General features: G+C 35.6%; 1 protein-coding gene across 1 annotated transcript in view; it reads right to left on the bottom strand.

Annotated features, from left to right (window-relative positions):
* ADCY8 (adenylate cyclase 8) overlaps positions 1-16,412 on the bottom strand; it is a gene marked incomplete at its 3' end in the record, with an annotated part of 126,150 nt that overhangs the window by 37,688 nt on the left and 72,050 nt on the right. The window contains exons 6-8 of the mRNA XM_079533636.1: positions 10,244-10,402; positions 5,942-6,212; positions 81-278 (exon numbers count right to left, since the gene is read on the bottom strand). Coding sequence (XP_079389762.1) covers positions 81-278; positions 5,942-6,212; positions 10,244-10,402 — 628 coding nt within the window. The remainder of the gene's footprint in view (positions 1-80; positions 279-5,941; positions 6,213-10,243; positions 10,403-16,412) is intronic.

Here is a 16,412-nt window from a genome sequence, read left to right as displayed (position 1 = left end):
AGAACCTAGATCTTCTCTACTTCAGTGGACATTTATTACAATATGAGTAGCAAATAATGCAGCTACCAAGACTCAGCTACCTTATGCTCCAGGCTGGAGTCTTTAAACATCAGTGAAAAAGGCTTGATATGCTCTCTTCTCAATTTATCGCCACTCCGTAAGTCGATGGTGTGCTCTATTCGCTTGTTAATTTCCTCAGGCCCAGACTGGACATGCAAAGCTTGTGCAAGATGGTTTGGAAGCAGATTTATTGAATTTCTTGTTAGGGCAGCCAGAGTCTAGGGGAAAGCACATGCAAACAGAATAAACCTGCTGGTCCCCCTGGGTTAAAAATGCAATGTTTTAGGTCATGTTGCATTGCAAACCATTACAGCATTCCATGCAATTTATTCAATTAAATCTATAGAATTGTAAAATAATAAGTCTGTTCCACTAAACACATACAGTACGTTATGGGAAGTGCTTTAATGTCCTGTCTTATATAGACCAGCAGATTTGCTGCTTTACTGAATGCTAGGAATACATCCCCTTTCTAGATTCCGCTACATAATTATTAGAGTATGAATGAGTGGAGTACACACCAAAGTCAAAACACAGTATGTACATTAATGGTGTGTTTTTGCAACTCGGAGTGGAAGCTACAGAAACAGAAGTCAGAAATAAAATGAGAATAATAACATTTTTCTTGTCTTAATCTTAGATTTACTGGATGTGTGTAGTTAAGGAACAGATCAACGAGGCAGGAGTAAAGAAGGTGGCATCTCTCATTGCTTCAGCTTGGGTTTTCAGATAATGTGCTCTTCTTCACTACTGATATATTTCAGCCAGTCAAGATTATAGTTAAGCTATATGTTTGAATGTAAAAGTAATTCACTTTATTTTAAAAATATTATCTTGTTTGCTTTATCCCTTTGATATTTCATTGACAAATAAAAAAAAAAAAAAAAGAAAAGATTTTTGCACAGCTCTACAAAACAAAGCAAGTCAAGATAGTACAAAGGATATTTCACCTTCAGGAAAGAAGTAGAATTTGCTTTCATAAAAATAACTTTATCTATTTTTATGTTATGATTTCATGACACAAATCACATGAAAGAACAGGCTAATGGGAAAACAAAGTCTATTACCTGTGATACTCCCAAGCATTAAGAAATGTTAATGAATGTAAAGGATATAAACCTTCATACATCACAGCACAAGACAGGAACTCCGAACTAGAAATATACTTCTGCTTTAGAAAAAAAATCTTCAGGGGGAAAAAAACAAGGAAACTTTTCTTGTACTGAACTTTATCTTTTTGTACTAATGTTTCAGATATATTAGTCTCGGAGTTAAGCTGCTAGCAACAAGGTTACAGCAAAATCCCATGGAAACAATCCATTACTCAATATTATACGATTAGACATTAAGACACTCTTTTAATTTAGGTATTTCTATCTTTTCTAAACTGGGCATTACAAGAAAGTTGTTATCAGTTTGTGGGGATGAAATCTCACAAGAGAGATTGAAGTCACTGTTAAAGAACAGGATCACATTAGATCCTGTTGTGTATATTAAATAACTGATATCTTCATGGAAAGTGAGGATGGAGAAGGTCCTTAATGTTTTAGCTGTGTATTATTCATACAAAGGGAATGTTCTCAATTCATTCTAGAAAGCGACTATGTTTTTTTCAGATTACATTTTAGAATTTGATCACTGTGAAGAACTGTCTTTCTGCTGAATGTATGAACTGGTTTAAAGTCTGTAATGGATAGACATGCCATAATGTCAAGAGTATGGCAACAATCATTAGTATTGGTGCAAAACCAGACTCTGAAATTGTATTTAATTTCAGAGTAAAATAAGAAAGTTTGTATCTGAATGCAGCAAGGTCTCTCTCTTACACAAGCACACACATGTAAGACAATTGCTTCAGAGTAAATACTATTACAAATAAAGCAAAATGTCGTGCAAATTATTGGCCATGTATGTGTTCTAACCATATTTTGTCTCTGTATAGAAAGAATTAAAAGCAAGCAAACAAACAGTAAATTGTATTCCACTCTACATTAGAAATATTTTACAGACATTTAAAAAAAGGTACCATGGAATTAGATTTTGCTTCCTTTCAATAATGCTTTCACGTAATAAGCGCAATCATCCTGATTTCAGAAAGAAGGGCCATTTGTAATATTGATATTTATAAATCTCTTGGAAAGATTTCCATTTGTTTTTCCTCATATATCAAAGTCCAGATCTTCCAAGGAAATAGGGAAATACATGCTTAGATATTTAAAAAATGGGATACAGGTAGGATTTTGTTCAGAAAAAAAGTAAATTAAAATTCACAGAATCACAGAATCAAAGAATCCTTAGAGTTGGAAGGGACATCTGAAAGTCATCTAGTCCAACTTCCCTGCACAGGGACATGCACAGCTAGATCATGTTGACCAAGGCCTTATCAAGCCTCACCTTGAAAGTCTCCAGGGACGGAACATCCACCACATGTCTGGGTAACTTCTTCCAGTGACTCACTATTCTGTCTTAAATCTTTTTCCTTATATCTAAGCTAAATCTCCCCTCTTTAAGCTTAACATCTTTTCCCTTGTTCTGTCACCACAGACCTTGCTAAAGAGTCTATTCCTTTCTTTCCTATAGCTCCTCATTAGATATTCAAAGGCTGCTCTCAGGTTTCCCCAGAGGCTTGACTTCTCCAGGCTGAACAGCCCCAGCTTTTTCAGCCTGTCTTTGTAGGAGAGGTGTTCCATCCCTTGGATTATTTTTGTGGCTCTCTCCTGGATGCAATCCAACAGGTCTGTGTCCCTCCAGCACTGAAAATTCCACATCTGGATGCAGTACTCCAGATGAGGCCTCAACAGTACAGTACCTCCCTCAACCTGCTGGCAACACTTCTTTTGATGCAACCTACAATTTGGCTGGCTTTCTGGGCTGCAAGGGCACGTTATTGGCTCATGTGCAGCTTCCCATCCACCACTATGGTCAGGTATTCTTTAGCAGAGCTGCACTAAGTCCTTTCATCACCCAGCTTGGATTGGTAGTGAGGGTAGCCTTGACTCAGGTGCAAGACCTTGTACTTGGATTTGTTGAACCTCACGAGATACACCTGGGCCCACTGCTCAGTCCTTTCTAGGTCTCTCCGGATAGCATGCCATCCAGCTGGTGTGTCAACTGCATCCTACAGGTGTTTAGTAATACTTTCAGTTGGTCAGTTATGAGCAGCTGTTGTCAGCTAAGATGCCTTATGGCATCCTGGAAAAGTATCTAGAGAGACCCAAGGGGTGTGACATAGAACTCCATACACTGTTGGTCCAGTTGGAGACCAGCTGGGGTTTGCTAAATTTTCTCAAACTGCAGTAGATAACCACAGTTAAGAAACTGTATGAAGCTCCTATTCGATCCAATGAAGCCTACTGAGTTATTTAGATAGTACTCTAGTTGGTGCATTCAGTTGTTTCAGCATGGCTGATTCACAGTATACGAGATGTCACAGAGTCTCTTCCTGGTTTTAGCAGATAGTCCAGATGACCACAGGCCATTCATAGGTGCCTGGTTTAACACGGCATGCGGGTTTCTCACACATCCTGGAACACCACAAATAACATTAGACCCTTATATTTGGGAACTGAACTCTGTGTGAGGTTAACACCTGATACAGTCAGTAGACAAAACCGTAAGTGCCTTGGCTTTGAGCCAGATTTCATCCTGCAGTTTATACCTGTTTGCTGCCTGGGCAGTCTTTTAAGTATAGTTGGTTTTTTTTTTTTTTTTTATAGCTGCTAAGTTATCACTACAATATGCTTACCCAAGACACAGATATTTAAATCTGCTTTTGTCTAATTCATGTCATTACAGTCTCATTATGGACTCCAGCCTGACATCTGGTCACCACATTTTGCTTTTAGCTCCTTCCTATGCAAGGTGCAGAAAATGATCCAAATCCACAGTCTTAAAATAGAATATCTTCTCTTTGACTTTCTTTGCTTTAGAAGAGAAACCCAAACACCTGTATCAATTACAGAAAGTTCCATCCAAGTTAAGCATGAGTTCAATTTCAGAGTAAACACTTGTATCCTAGGCTTACCTAAAAACCAGACCTAAGCTTTATGGTTGTAACTGTTAAATAAACTCTTATACTTTTTATTAATATCTATGGTTCTTTTCATAAAGATGGTTATTCTCTTCCTCACTCACATCAAGACACCTTCAATTCACTGACTTAGGCTACCCATGCAAAATGAAGTTGAGGTAAAGAATATGCATTGCAGAGAATTTGAATTTGGGCAAGAGAGCTGTGTAATACAAAATTCTAGTTACTTCAAGTACAAAACCAAATTCTATTCTATTCTATTCTTTAAAAAACGTGAGAGACCGTTCTAGAAATAGATAATTTGCTACCAAAAAACAAATATCTTGTGTCAGACAGTAATTCAGTTATGCCTAGTTCAATAATTTTCATGAACTTATAAATAGTTCATTAAGTGAGAGTTGTTCAAAAATACAATGGAAAGAGTAGGTCTGTATTTATTACTTTTTGTTGTTAGCATCAATGTCAGGTTTAGCTGAAAAAATGAACAATGAAATGATAGCCTATTCTCCATAGATCTTTTGGAGTACAGAAATTGGAATGTCTTAAAGGGAAAGAAGAACAAAGAGAAAGACATCAGAAGATAGGCACAGTAGCATGCAGTCATTATCTCTGTTCCTAATTAAATGAGAATATATAGAAAGAGATACAGATAATACTAAAAGGCAGTGTACATACAGTTACACAGATGTACAGAACATATATAAAACAAGTGTTTTATATCACAGCAAACTATACCATGCTCCAGTTCAGTTTGAAGAGGTGAAGATACCACCATGGACTGTTGGATTGTGAAAACTTATCATTTCAGAGCAGATTTGGAGGGAGTAGAAAATAGTTGAGAAAGAAAGACCTCCACACAACAACACTTGAAGTTCAACAGACAATGAAGACAGATAAGATCAAGGATGTGCAGCAGAAGAAAGAATGCTTCATGTCATTACAGATCACTCAGAAAAACTGAATGTAACTGCAGCTGACCTTGTTTCATAAAGACTCATCAATCTTTCAAGTGCAGTGTAAAGAGAGGTGTCTGAGGGCATTTTAACCTTTATTTCCTCTATGTAAAGAGACTTTGCAAGCAAATTCTATGACTGTATAGGTATTGCTGTTACCCTATGTGCTAGTAGTGCAGTGCTTTTGGGAAAATCTGATGAGGAAGTTGTTAGTCATATTTATATCAAGCTACTCATGACTTTAGGCTCTAATTCATTTGCTAGTGAACCTTTGTTATGCCTTAAAATCAGCATTTAAGTTGTATTATTTTTCTTTTTTAAGAGGAGGAGAAGAGGGGTGTGAAATGAGGGAAGAGGAGAGGAGAGAAGAGGAAAGGAGAGGGCAGGAGAGGAGAGGAGAGGAAGACAGAACAGATAAATTATTTTTCAAGGTTTTTTTTTTTTTTTTTTTAACTCTTTTCTTTCCCTTATATATCAATAAATTACAGTATGTTGTTTCCTCTGGCAGACAGTCCACTCACATCTTTTGCTTTGATGGTAGTGCATTGAAGCTATGCAATGAGATACATACTTCGACTAGAATGTACCAGCTACTTACATTAAATTTATATTTAATTTATTTCTTTAAGGACTGGTTCAATTAAAACTAAGCTGTGTAGTATTTAATTAGAGTTGGGAAATAAAATTGAGAGGAAAGAAAATGCCTGGGCCCCTGGCATTTCCCCAGTTTGGATGCATGATTTATTTCTGCCCTGAAAAGATTTGTTTAATCATCTGCTTTTACAGTATGCATTAGAGAAAAGGTTAAAGATGAATTTGTTTTCTCTGAGGCTTCCATTATTGAAATGCACTCAAGCATGCATTCATACTACATGACATTAAAGGAAGTTTGACTTACGTTCTGTTTTCCCACTATGTTATCGAATGGAAGTTCAGGGCTCCATGATCCTTCGGTAAATGTTGCCCCACTGTTTCTCCTGTCGGAGGAGCTGACAGCCTCTTTCACAATATCTTCAGGCAAAGTCAACAGACTCTCCTCAGGTTGTTTAATTAAATAAGTCTCAATGTTATGTTTCCTCAAGAATTCATTGCGTTCTTTGCCATGCCCTTCTTCAACTTTATAATCCCCATTGAGGCAGTCCAGAGTGGCTTTGGAGATGTGGATTCTCCTGCATAAGTGAAATAAGTAGTAGCAAATACTGATTGTACTCTAGTATAAATAGGTAGCAAGGAGTTTTACGAACTCTGTACCATGTTAATATGATAGATAAATAGAAATATTTCTGTTGCATATGATGATTTATATTATGAAAATGAAATAGTATATTCAACAAAAATGATCTGGGGGCAAGCACTGTCTTGTTTTTACCAACAAGATCTCAGGAGTGCATGAAGTTCTGTCACAGGAAAAACTCGATATTCATATCTGATGCCTTTGTTCACTGTAATAATTTAGTGAGATAACTTTCTGAATAAGATATGATCGAAAATGAATCCAGATTGCCACTTCAGGTAGATATGGTCAGGAAATGACATGGTGTGTATTCGACCAGTTTGTGTGAAGGTTCTCTAATTTCAATTTTCTTAGCTGAGGTATCACAAACAATTTAAATTAGTAATCTGATTATACCAGACATGAATTAGGGAATAGTTACACAAACCAGCCTACAAACTAGGCAAGTGGAATGATAATTTCTAAAAAGAGTGATGTTAAAATCTTTTGCAAAGTAAATGTAACAAATCAAAGAGATGACATATGAAGAGCTTAAATTCTGCAAAAGCATGAGTGCAGGTCTTTAGATATTTTCCAACCAAACTTGGAGGTGTTTGTTATTTGGAATTTCTTCGCCATAGTTATGATGGCTTGAGAAGGACAGAAATAAATTCAATTAAAACAAAATAGAATAGATGTTTCTTATTCCTATCTTTAAGAAATCTTCAACATCCTACATGTAAGATAAATTGCATACACCTCTGAAACACATCCAAGTGCTTAGCCATGCAATACCTTACAGAACAAAATTATAAATGCACTATGAGGAGATGTTCATTAGACATTTAGCTAACTCAAAAAATAAAGGCACTATGTCTTCAAAATTGGTTCATTTTTTAAAAAAATTGGACATACAGCACTTTGGAAAGTCAGGCTTGCAGATTCCTAAAATTCAGAGTTAGCTAAAATGCATCATTTCTTTATGACACACACTTAGGAATTTTTCCTCACGCACTAGAAATTGTTTAGGCTCCACAGAAAGAAGCAATACTTAGACAATCCCAGGGAACTTTCTTCCTGAACTTAAAAAATGAATCTAAAAATTAATTTGCACAAAATATTTATGGAGTGCAAAGGCTATAAGCACCTATATGATGTGAAGGTATTGTCAGAAGAGTCAATTGCTGATTATCTTTAATCACTGTGAAATGCCCAAGACAATCAGACTGTAGTACTAAATTCATATGAAGTATTAAATATCAGTCTATAATTAAAAAATCAAAAATTGGAACTCAGTCTTTTTTTTTTTTAACCTCATCTCTGCTTCCCACTGAAGACAACATAGATTCTGTAAAACTTTCACTGGCTAAAGTCATGCCGTCATACATTCACAGAGATTAGCATTCTGTTGTAAACAAATCTAAGTAACACAAATGTCTAAAAAAGAAGAGTAAAATGATTTTTCAAAATACAAGCAAGATTAGGCCTGGACCTTCAAACCAGGTCATATGCTATATTAGACAATGCATTTCCTAGCCCTTAGAAAACTGAATGGGGTATAATTTATTGAAGTAAACTACTAATAAAAAAAAAAAAAAAGTGGAAGACAAAAGGAATGAAGAATGAAAAAAAAAGAAAATGATACATTAGTTGCTAGGGTGACTATCTTTGTACTGAATTTCAACCTAATGTAATTTCAGAAGATTGCATTACAAAAGCTTGAAAGATGGATCTTATAATGGGAATGATAACTAGAGTGTGGAGCTGGCTACTGATGTAATATGCTTAAGTGGATCAAGTATTAATAAATCACTGGTAGATTAAAAATATTTCTGGATTTCACCTTTTGCACTGAATGAAAAGAAAACAACAATTAGACTCCCTCAATTTCATAAAAATGTAGTATGTCAGGAATGTCACCGAAGAAAAAGTACAGCCTACCCGAGTTTTGAAAACATACCAAGCCAAAAACTTTAAGTAAAACCTGTCAATGATGCATTCTGGAAAATTAATTTGGCTAAGTTTTCTGCCAGTTCAATAAAGTAGATTAATACCTAGATGTACCAAAAGAAAATTAGAAGATGGGAAGCTGGCAGAAGAGTGTTTATTAAAAAATGTTATATGACTTTACATGGGGAGAAGTGAGGAGGGGCTGAAAGGATCTTAACTGCTCTAGGACATCTGCTTTGCGTACCAGAAAAGTCTGATGTAAATCACTGCTTTGAGAGACTTAGTGAACTGCTGTCACATACAGGCTTTGCTCTGTTAGCAAACGGATATATGAGAGTGGAAATTACCCTGCTCCAATAGACTGCAGCTTAGTCAGGCATTTTATTGACACCAGCAAGGTGGTGCCTTCACTGGGTTATTCATTAATAACTGTATTACTTGTATGAATTAACAGCAATAAACTACACTTTTTGCTGGTGTAGATAATTGTTTTGCTCATGCTAACTCATTAATAACTGTATTACTTGTATGAATTAACAGCAATAAAGTACACTTTTTGCTGGTGTAGACAATTGTTTTGCTCATGCTAACTAAGCACCATATGACATTTCTTAGTTATCTGGAGCTTTTGTGTGATAAGCAGCAGAGAAAGTAATTTTCTTTTTCTGAAATTTTATACACTGGTGACATACACAGAGTATAAAATTTATTTTCAGAGCATGCAAAGTTTCATTTTCTGCTGATCCTATGAATATAGATTACCTTAAGGACCCACTACAGGAAAGAGTGGAGAGAGTCCACATTTACAAACATAGTATAAACAAAATAATTTTATATTTTCCTTGGAACATGGCAGTTCTGCCATAACCTGATGTAGGCATAGGGAGCATAGCTCAGATTAGATGGCTTAAATCCTCTGTCACTCAAAACCTGTCTCACTCAAGATGATAGCATCACTTTAAACTTTTTCTGTATAACAGTGTCTATGGCTCTTGCTTCTATGTTCTATTGCCAAAAGTTGCATCATTGTATTGTGGTCTTTTCTACATCTTTACCCATCATCTCAGTAATGGAAGAGGGAACTGAAAGTGTATAGAATATTGCTGCAGTCATTACTGTTGCTTCAAACTTAGAATATGCAACTTGCAAAATGCAGTGAGTTATATGTCGTGTCAGGTAGAAATAATATTTTATCCCTCAGATGCAGTAGCCACCACGGATAAAGGGAAACAAAAAGGTGAATGGAAAGTGATATATTTTCGTATATAGACTGGCTGGGAAAAAAAAAAAAAATCTGCTAAAGCATTAAATATTTATAAGAGTTCCTTGGGACCCAAGGGAATGAACTGGAGCTGTGTCAGGGGACAGACAGGTTGGTTATTAGGAAAATGTTCTTCAGCAAAGGGTGGTGGGAATGGAACAGATTCACCATGGCAGTGGTCATTGAACCAAGCTGCAAGAATTCCAGAACCTTTTGGAAAGCACTCCTTAGAGTTGTTCTGTGTGAAACCAGGAGTTGGACTCACGGATCTTTGTGGTTCCCATTGGGGTATTTATAATTAAAAAAGCCTAGTGTCTGTACCTCCTTGTTATTAGTATAGTGACCTATGAAAACAGATATCTTTTCATACTTTGTATATTATGAAATAAAATACATAGCATTGCCATGCCTCACAGGAGCAGAATGAAGTTTGGAGAAACTCAGGAAATGTCAGCAGCTAGTGGAGATGTTTGGGCTATCTCTGTGTACTGTATAGCCTGAACACAACCACTGACCATCTTCATGAAATCCTAGGTGGCAAAAGAGGAGAAATACTTTTATCTTTTCCAGTGCCTCTGCATGGAGACCACTTCTACATTGTTTCTGGCTGTAACCTCACATATTCTTGCCAATCGTAAAACAGAAGAAAAAGTAAAGCAAACCAACTAAACCAACAAAACACCCAAAATTATAGTTTATGAAATAATGGAAAGAATTGTAAATAGTAACAGTGTGTTGACAATGTTTCTGTCTGTGGGAAATACACGTTGCCTTACCCAGGAATTCCACCAGACTCGAGTTTGTTTGCAATATCCACATCCCATGACCAGACATCAAACTGCCACTTTCGCAGGCCCAGCACTCCACACAGAACTGATCCTGAATGTATCCCTATTCTCATGTCAATGTCATGCTTTGTTCTTGACCTAACATATCTGTTAAACAAGGCAAAAACAAACAAACAGAAAGACCAGGCTCGTGAAATTATATGCAACATTTTTTTGTATCTTTAGGAAATAATACAATGCAAAATACAATGTTAGTTTTGTGTAAATAGTCACTTGATCTGCGAAATGAAAAGGTACCTTTCTAGGTAGTAAAGTGCAGGTAGTAATAAAATAACTATAAAAAACAGATTATCATTAAGCACTTAGTTGCATGCATGGTTCAGTGGCACATATATTATTCCTGTCAGGCAGAAAGAAAAAGATAGGAAGAGAAAAACATGTATGAATGAAAAGATTAACTGAAGTCATTGAGTTCATCAGCTTAGACTTAATAAAGAACTACCAAAAAACATAAAAAAAATGCTATCACCAAATCTGCATATACTTTTACATTTTATTGCATTTTTAATTAACTTCAAAATTTCAAAACTACTTATTTTTGTAAGAAATTTAACCATTACTTTTTGTCCAAAGGTGAATTATTTGCAGGAGATTTGGTCAGAATAAATTATTCTAATTCAGTGTAGTGGCGAAGACCACTTCATAGTTCAAAAGTAAACGCACAAAAATTGCATTTGTTAACAGTTTTAGAAGAGGGACTTTGCTTCAACACTGTTTTCAATTAATTTATCTGTGGGTCATAAACAGAATTTTATTGTGTTAAAATAGTTTCTTCTTTTTCTGGTGTGAGAAAATGTATTATTTGCAGCTACAGTCACTAAAACCTAGCACTACTTCTTCCAAGTCAGTGCTGAGAAAGTCAAGCACATCACCATAGGAAATTCACATTTATATAATTGGTCTATACCCATTGGGATGACAAAGAGAGAACTTTTCCAGTCCTTCCTATGTAACAACACAATTATTTGCACCAAAAATACTGTTAGAGCTAGTGTTCATTCATATTTGAATGGCTTGCTCAAGATAGGAAAAGCATGTTACTAATGTTGGGCTACGAACAAGATTGCTATATCTCTGCCAAGAGTTCAATTTCTGTGATCACCGAAGTCAACATTAGGGCAACAGGATCACAGAGCAGGCAAAGAATAAACAGCTCTATTTCACAACTTTGAAGCAAAAGCATTGCCTCAGATGCTTCAGTCATCACCTTGACTGACCCTCTCTTGAGGAGAAAACTACTTACTTCATTCATTACGTGGCCCTTTGTTATTGCAACAGGGGCACTGATTCATATTCCAATAATGAAATAACAGTTTTAAAATTGAGATAAATTAATCATAAAAAATAGTGAGGAATTGAAAATAAGCAACTAGTATTCATAACCCCAAACGTTATCCGCTGGAGAAAACTGTGTACATGATATCCCACTGCATTTGTTTGTCTATCAGAGAAGACCTTTACATGGTATCATGAAGCTAACATATTTCAGGTTTTTAAAACAAAGAGACTCATACAGCATTAATTATAAGAACATAAAAAAGAATGAGCTTTGGGAGGACAGTTATCTGTGTTTAAATAGTATATAGTTTTCATCCAAAAATTTCTTTATTTTGCAATCAAGAAGGCTTGAAATATGAAATAAACATATAATCACCCGACTCTAGAACATGGGACTTGAAAACAAATCCTCCACACTGAAGAAGTTCCTTATGTATCATAAGAGATTAAGAGAAGTAAGAACACTACAATTTGAAACATGTTATGAAGAGTTTTTATAGGTATTCTACAAAAATATGTAAACACTCATAACTCTCGGAGGAATTGTCAGACAAACCCCCGCAAAATTGTTTCCCCAGTCTGTCTTTTTCTTTCCTTCAGACCCAGATAATTATTTCTCACTTTATGTCTAATTTCTGTATCTTGAAATAGGTTAATTAAAATAGGTTAATTGTCTCTATGCACATATATATATATACTCTCTATTAGATCAGATTAAATTTTAAATGCTAATAAATACTATCATTTAAAACTAAATATTGTAAATTATAATCCTATATTTGTTTGCTGCATGGGAATTAATGCACACAGATCTCATTGTAGAGAACACATACAAAAGATGCCGCAATCAAGCAACACTTCCCTCTTTTTCCAGAGCTGGATTTGCTGGATTTCAACAATTTTGTCCTAAAATATGATCATGTGCTGAGAAAGCTTTGATCAGCCACAAAGCACTTCTGCCTTTATTGAAAACTGCAGGTAGCTCTGATTCCATACCACCTCCTACATGACACTAGAGACTCTACGCAAAGCTATATTCCTTCTTGTCTCATCTGTTATCTTTCACAACCTCCCAGAAACTTTTCCATGTCTGCTGCTGAAGTGGAATTTGATCTCAGTTCTTCATCTGTGGTGAGCTGGGATTTGGCCACCTGCCTGCATCTTCTGATTTAGGGCTGTTCTGTTTTCCTGTCAGATTTCGTGCTGCTACACCTGCAGGGCCATATCATCATATTCTCCTCTTACTTGCCCTTCACAGCAATACGTCCTTACGTTGATAGGTAGGAGACCAATTATATCGAAGGACCTGATTGAATTGAGCCACAGGCAGTCTGGGATATATTTAAACAGAATCTGTCCAGAATATGAATCAAAAGCGTGATGGAGATTTGGTCCTTATTCCACTGCTTTGTTATTTGCAATGCAAAATTGAGAACAGAACTGTTGAGAATGTGTTTGTGGACACTTTAGATTTAGCCAAACTTTTGTTAGAAAGTTTTAAATTGAAAAATAAATAGTTGTCGTTGAAAAATGAAATGAATGATTCGTGTGTAAAAAGTCACAGAATTCTTTTTCTTTAAAATTTGAAGGAATGTGGAGTGAGGCATTTCAGAATTATACAGAGAAAGGGACTGTACGATAGATGTCTATGTTTTCAAATCCAATTCCCTAACAGGCAGTCTGTTGGTTATTTCAAAAGGCCTTGTTCACATGCTGTTGTAAGACAGAAGTATTAAAAACTCTGAAACTACAGAACCTGAGTCCTCTGAGTCTTAGAAGAAGTAGCAGTTCTCGTTCATTCAGAAACAAGTAAATAAATAAATAAATCATACCATGTACTAGATATTGAAAAAAAAAAAAAGTGCTCTTTCCAAATGTTCATGTTCTGCATTCTCTAGTTCTTCTGCTTCTTAAATTTATTAAAGCATGAATGAATGTTCTCCAGCTGCTTAAGGCTTTCTGGAAACCCTTTGTAAAAGCACATAAATTAAGTTGAATTATTGATGATCTATAATGCAGCCCAGTTTACCTCATATACTGCCTCATGAAATGAAACTGTGACTGTTACTATTCTTGCCATATCTCATTTCAATAAAATTAGAGATGAACATTTCACTGGTTTTAATTGGATCTTGACATCTCTTTCTGTCCAGCATTCTTTGATGGGTATTTGATTTTTTTTTATGCTAGTAAATTGAGGCTTTTTTATTTGCATGAAAATGTGAGCCAAAATTCTGAAATTTGCTTTTCAATATTTTCTGTAGCTGCAAGAAAACGGAATGCCCTGCAACTCACATGTTGTACATTTAGCCCTGCTAATCAATTTCACTTTGCAAGGCCCTATTTACCAACTGAAATATTTAAAATATCTCCAGCACGTTATTTTTTATTCCTCCGGATGACTATTTCTTTTACCGTTACAGGAGTTTGTTCTCTGAGACTTGTTGAGACATAGTCATTGCTGTTTTCATGCACTTGTAACAGAACTTGGAATTCTGTGGTCTGTGAACTAAATGAGAGTTACAGCTGGCCCTTTGAGCAGGAGGAGGGAGTAGTGATCAGTTTCCTGAGATCTCCTGAGACTTTTCAGTTGAGCCTAACAGAATTGTGGAGCTTCTTTAAAGAACTCAAATATATTTTTGGACTGATATAAGAAGGTATAAGATGAACTGAGGTGGCTGCTCTCTTTAATATGACTCTGGGAGCTGTGTCATCCTTGCAAAAGAGACATCCATTAAACATAAAAAGCTAGGTAACAGGGCACACTAAAGTACTGAAGACTTCAAATAGTATAGCTACATGAATTACAAGATACAACACTTTGGAGATGGACTTTACAAAGCACTGAATTTACAAAGTAAGACAGATAATATCCCAAGAAGCCAGTTTAAAATAGCTTCAGAATGGGTTTACCTTGGAATAAGAGCTGGATCCCAGAGTCAGCAGCAATTACCTCTAGATAAGTTTCATATCAGATTTATTTTTAATGTAACTGACTTGCTCTGAGCTGACTGGTCCTATAGCAATATGAGCAAATTACTGCTGCATTCCCATTGTTTAAGGTCTTCCTGCTCTGAGCTGCAGAAAGGAACCATGAAGGATTACAATACATATTATCAGAAATCTGCTTTTTCACTTGAAAACAAACTATTTACACATTCCTATGCTACCTTGACAGGGTAACTTTGATAGTATTTGGGGGCATTTTCAAAGAGAAGAGTTCTTAGAGGTGCACAAGCTGATTAATCATTACATAGTTCAATTTATTTAGGCACCCAGCAGCAAAATCAGGGAAAGACAGACTGTCCTGCTGCTCTGTTCCTTCACTGTCAATGGCTGAAATAGACATGTGGATGTGATGATAGAGCTTGTGTCTGAAAGGCATTGAACTTGTGAACTAGAAACTTTTGAAATGAAGGCAAGAAATAATTTTTGTTTTTGTGAAGCATTGTTTTGTCTCATACGAATCTGAGCTCTCTCCAACACAGGCTGAGCCCCATGTATTGTTCAAGAAAGAATCTGTGGAAGGAATCTAGAAATGTATCAATTGCATAAAAATTCATGGAACATAAAAGCAGTTTCTGACTGCTTCAGAGCACGAGTAACTCATTTAACAAGCATTGATCACTACAAGATTTTATGTTAATACTCAACTGATGGAGTTACAGACTGAGGTTTTATTCATGTGAAAAGCAGAAAACCTAACAGATCAGTCACTGAGATCATCTAAATTATGTTTCTTTCTTTTTTTTTTTTCTTCACGATTTGATGTTCATATTAGTAACTTATTATGGATAGTTTCTGGAGTTTAGCCTACATGGTAAACTGGCACTGATTTTTCTGTCAAAATAATTATTCTTTCAGCTGGTATTTTAGTGGGAAATAATCCAATAAGCCATTCACAAGTCCATGATTTACCAAATAAATAGACTAGCACAAAGACCTTCTTGAACTTCCATCATTAAACTATGCAAGTGAGTCTTTGAGTATCCGAGCCTTACACAACCTCTGAAATTTATATTTAATGACAGTTGAGAAGATGGTGGTTAAGGAAGCAATCTTTAACCCTTGGGAACACCAAGGGTCCTGTCACCTATACTGCCACTGTGTCCAAAACTAAAGAGCAGAAGTGATAGTTACATTGTCCTACTTGACATCCCATGCAACACAGTCTGGTACATTTTAACCACTTGAATTTATTTTTCAGTAACTTGCATCTGATGGAAATCTTTTTTTCCAGGAAAAAAGCTGCCACTTCTTATGGTCATACTGTTGCCCATTTTTAAATCCAGTGTTGTCAGTCCACATTAATAATCTCCTCCAAAACAACTTCTCAGTTACGTTATTTTTTTAAATATTATCTAAAAAAGCCTAAATAATTTTCTTATTTTAAAAGTACTATTGCTTCACAATAGTATGGCTTATCCCTGCACCCTTATGAAAATGCTTAACAAGCTCTTTAAGGGGACAACACTACATCAAAATTCATTATTTTCATCTCAGTCTTGATATTGACAAATTATATTCTAAAATTTCCATTTCAAAAGTAGAAATTCCTTTATGATTATTTCCTTTACTTCTCTTAACAGTTCTTCCTTCACACTCTCTCCCTTTCATAATTCCCCTCTCTTTTCCTTTATCTCACTTTTTCCCTGAGTTTCCCTTGGTGCTCTCACTGTCACATTTCTCACAAAGAAATGAAAAGTTCAGTGAACAAGCATGCTCATCTCTAACTTAGTTCAGAATTACTTTAGTGCTCTGTATTTTCCTCTTATCTATTTCACATTCATTTAAATATATTTGAAGAAGAGATCATGTC

Source organism: Tetrao urogallus (assembly GCF_951394365.1).
Source record: "Tetrao urogallus genome assembly, chromosome: 3".
In the NCBI taxonomy this organism is placed as follows: Eukaryota; Metazoa; Chordata; class Aves; order Galliformes; family Phasianidae; genus Tetrao; species Tetrao urogallus.
Note: the sequence above shows the minus strand (reverse complement) of the source record. Positions and strands in the feature narration are given on the sequence as shown.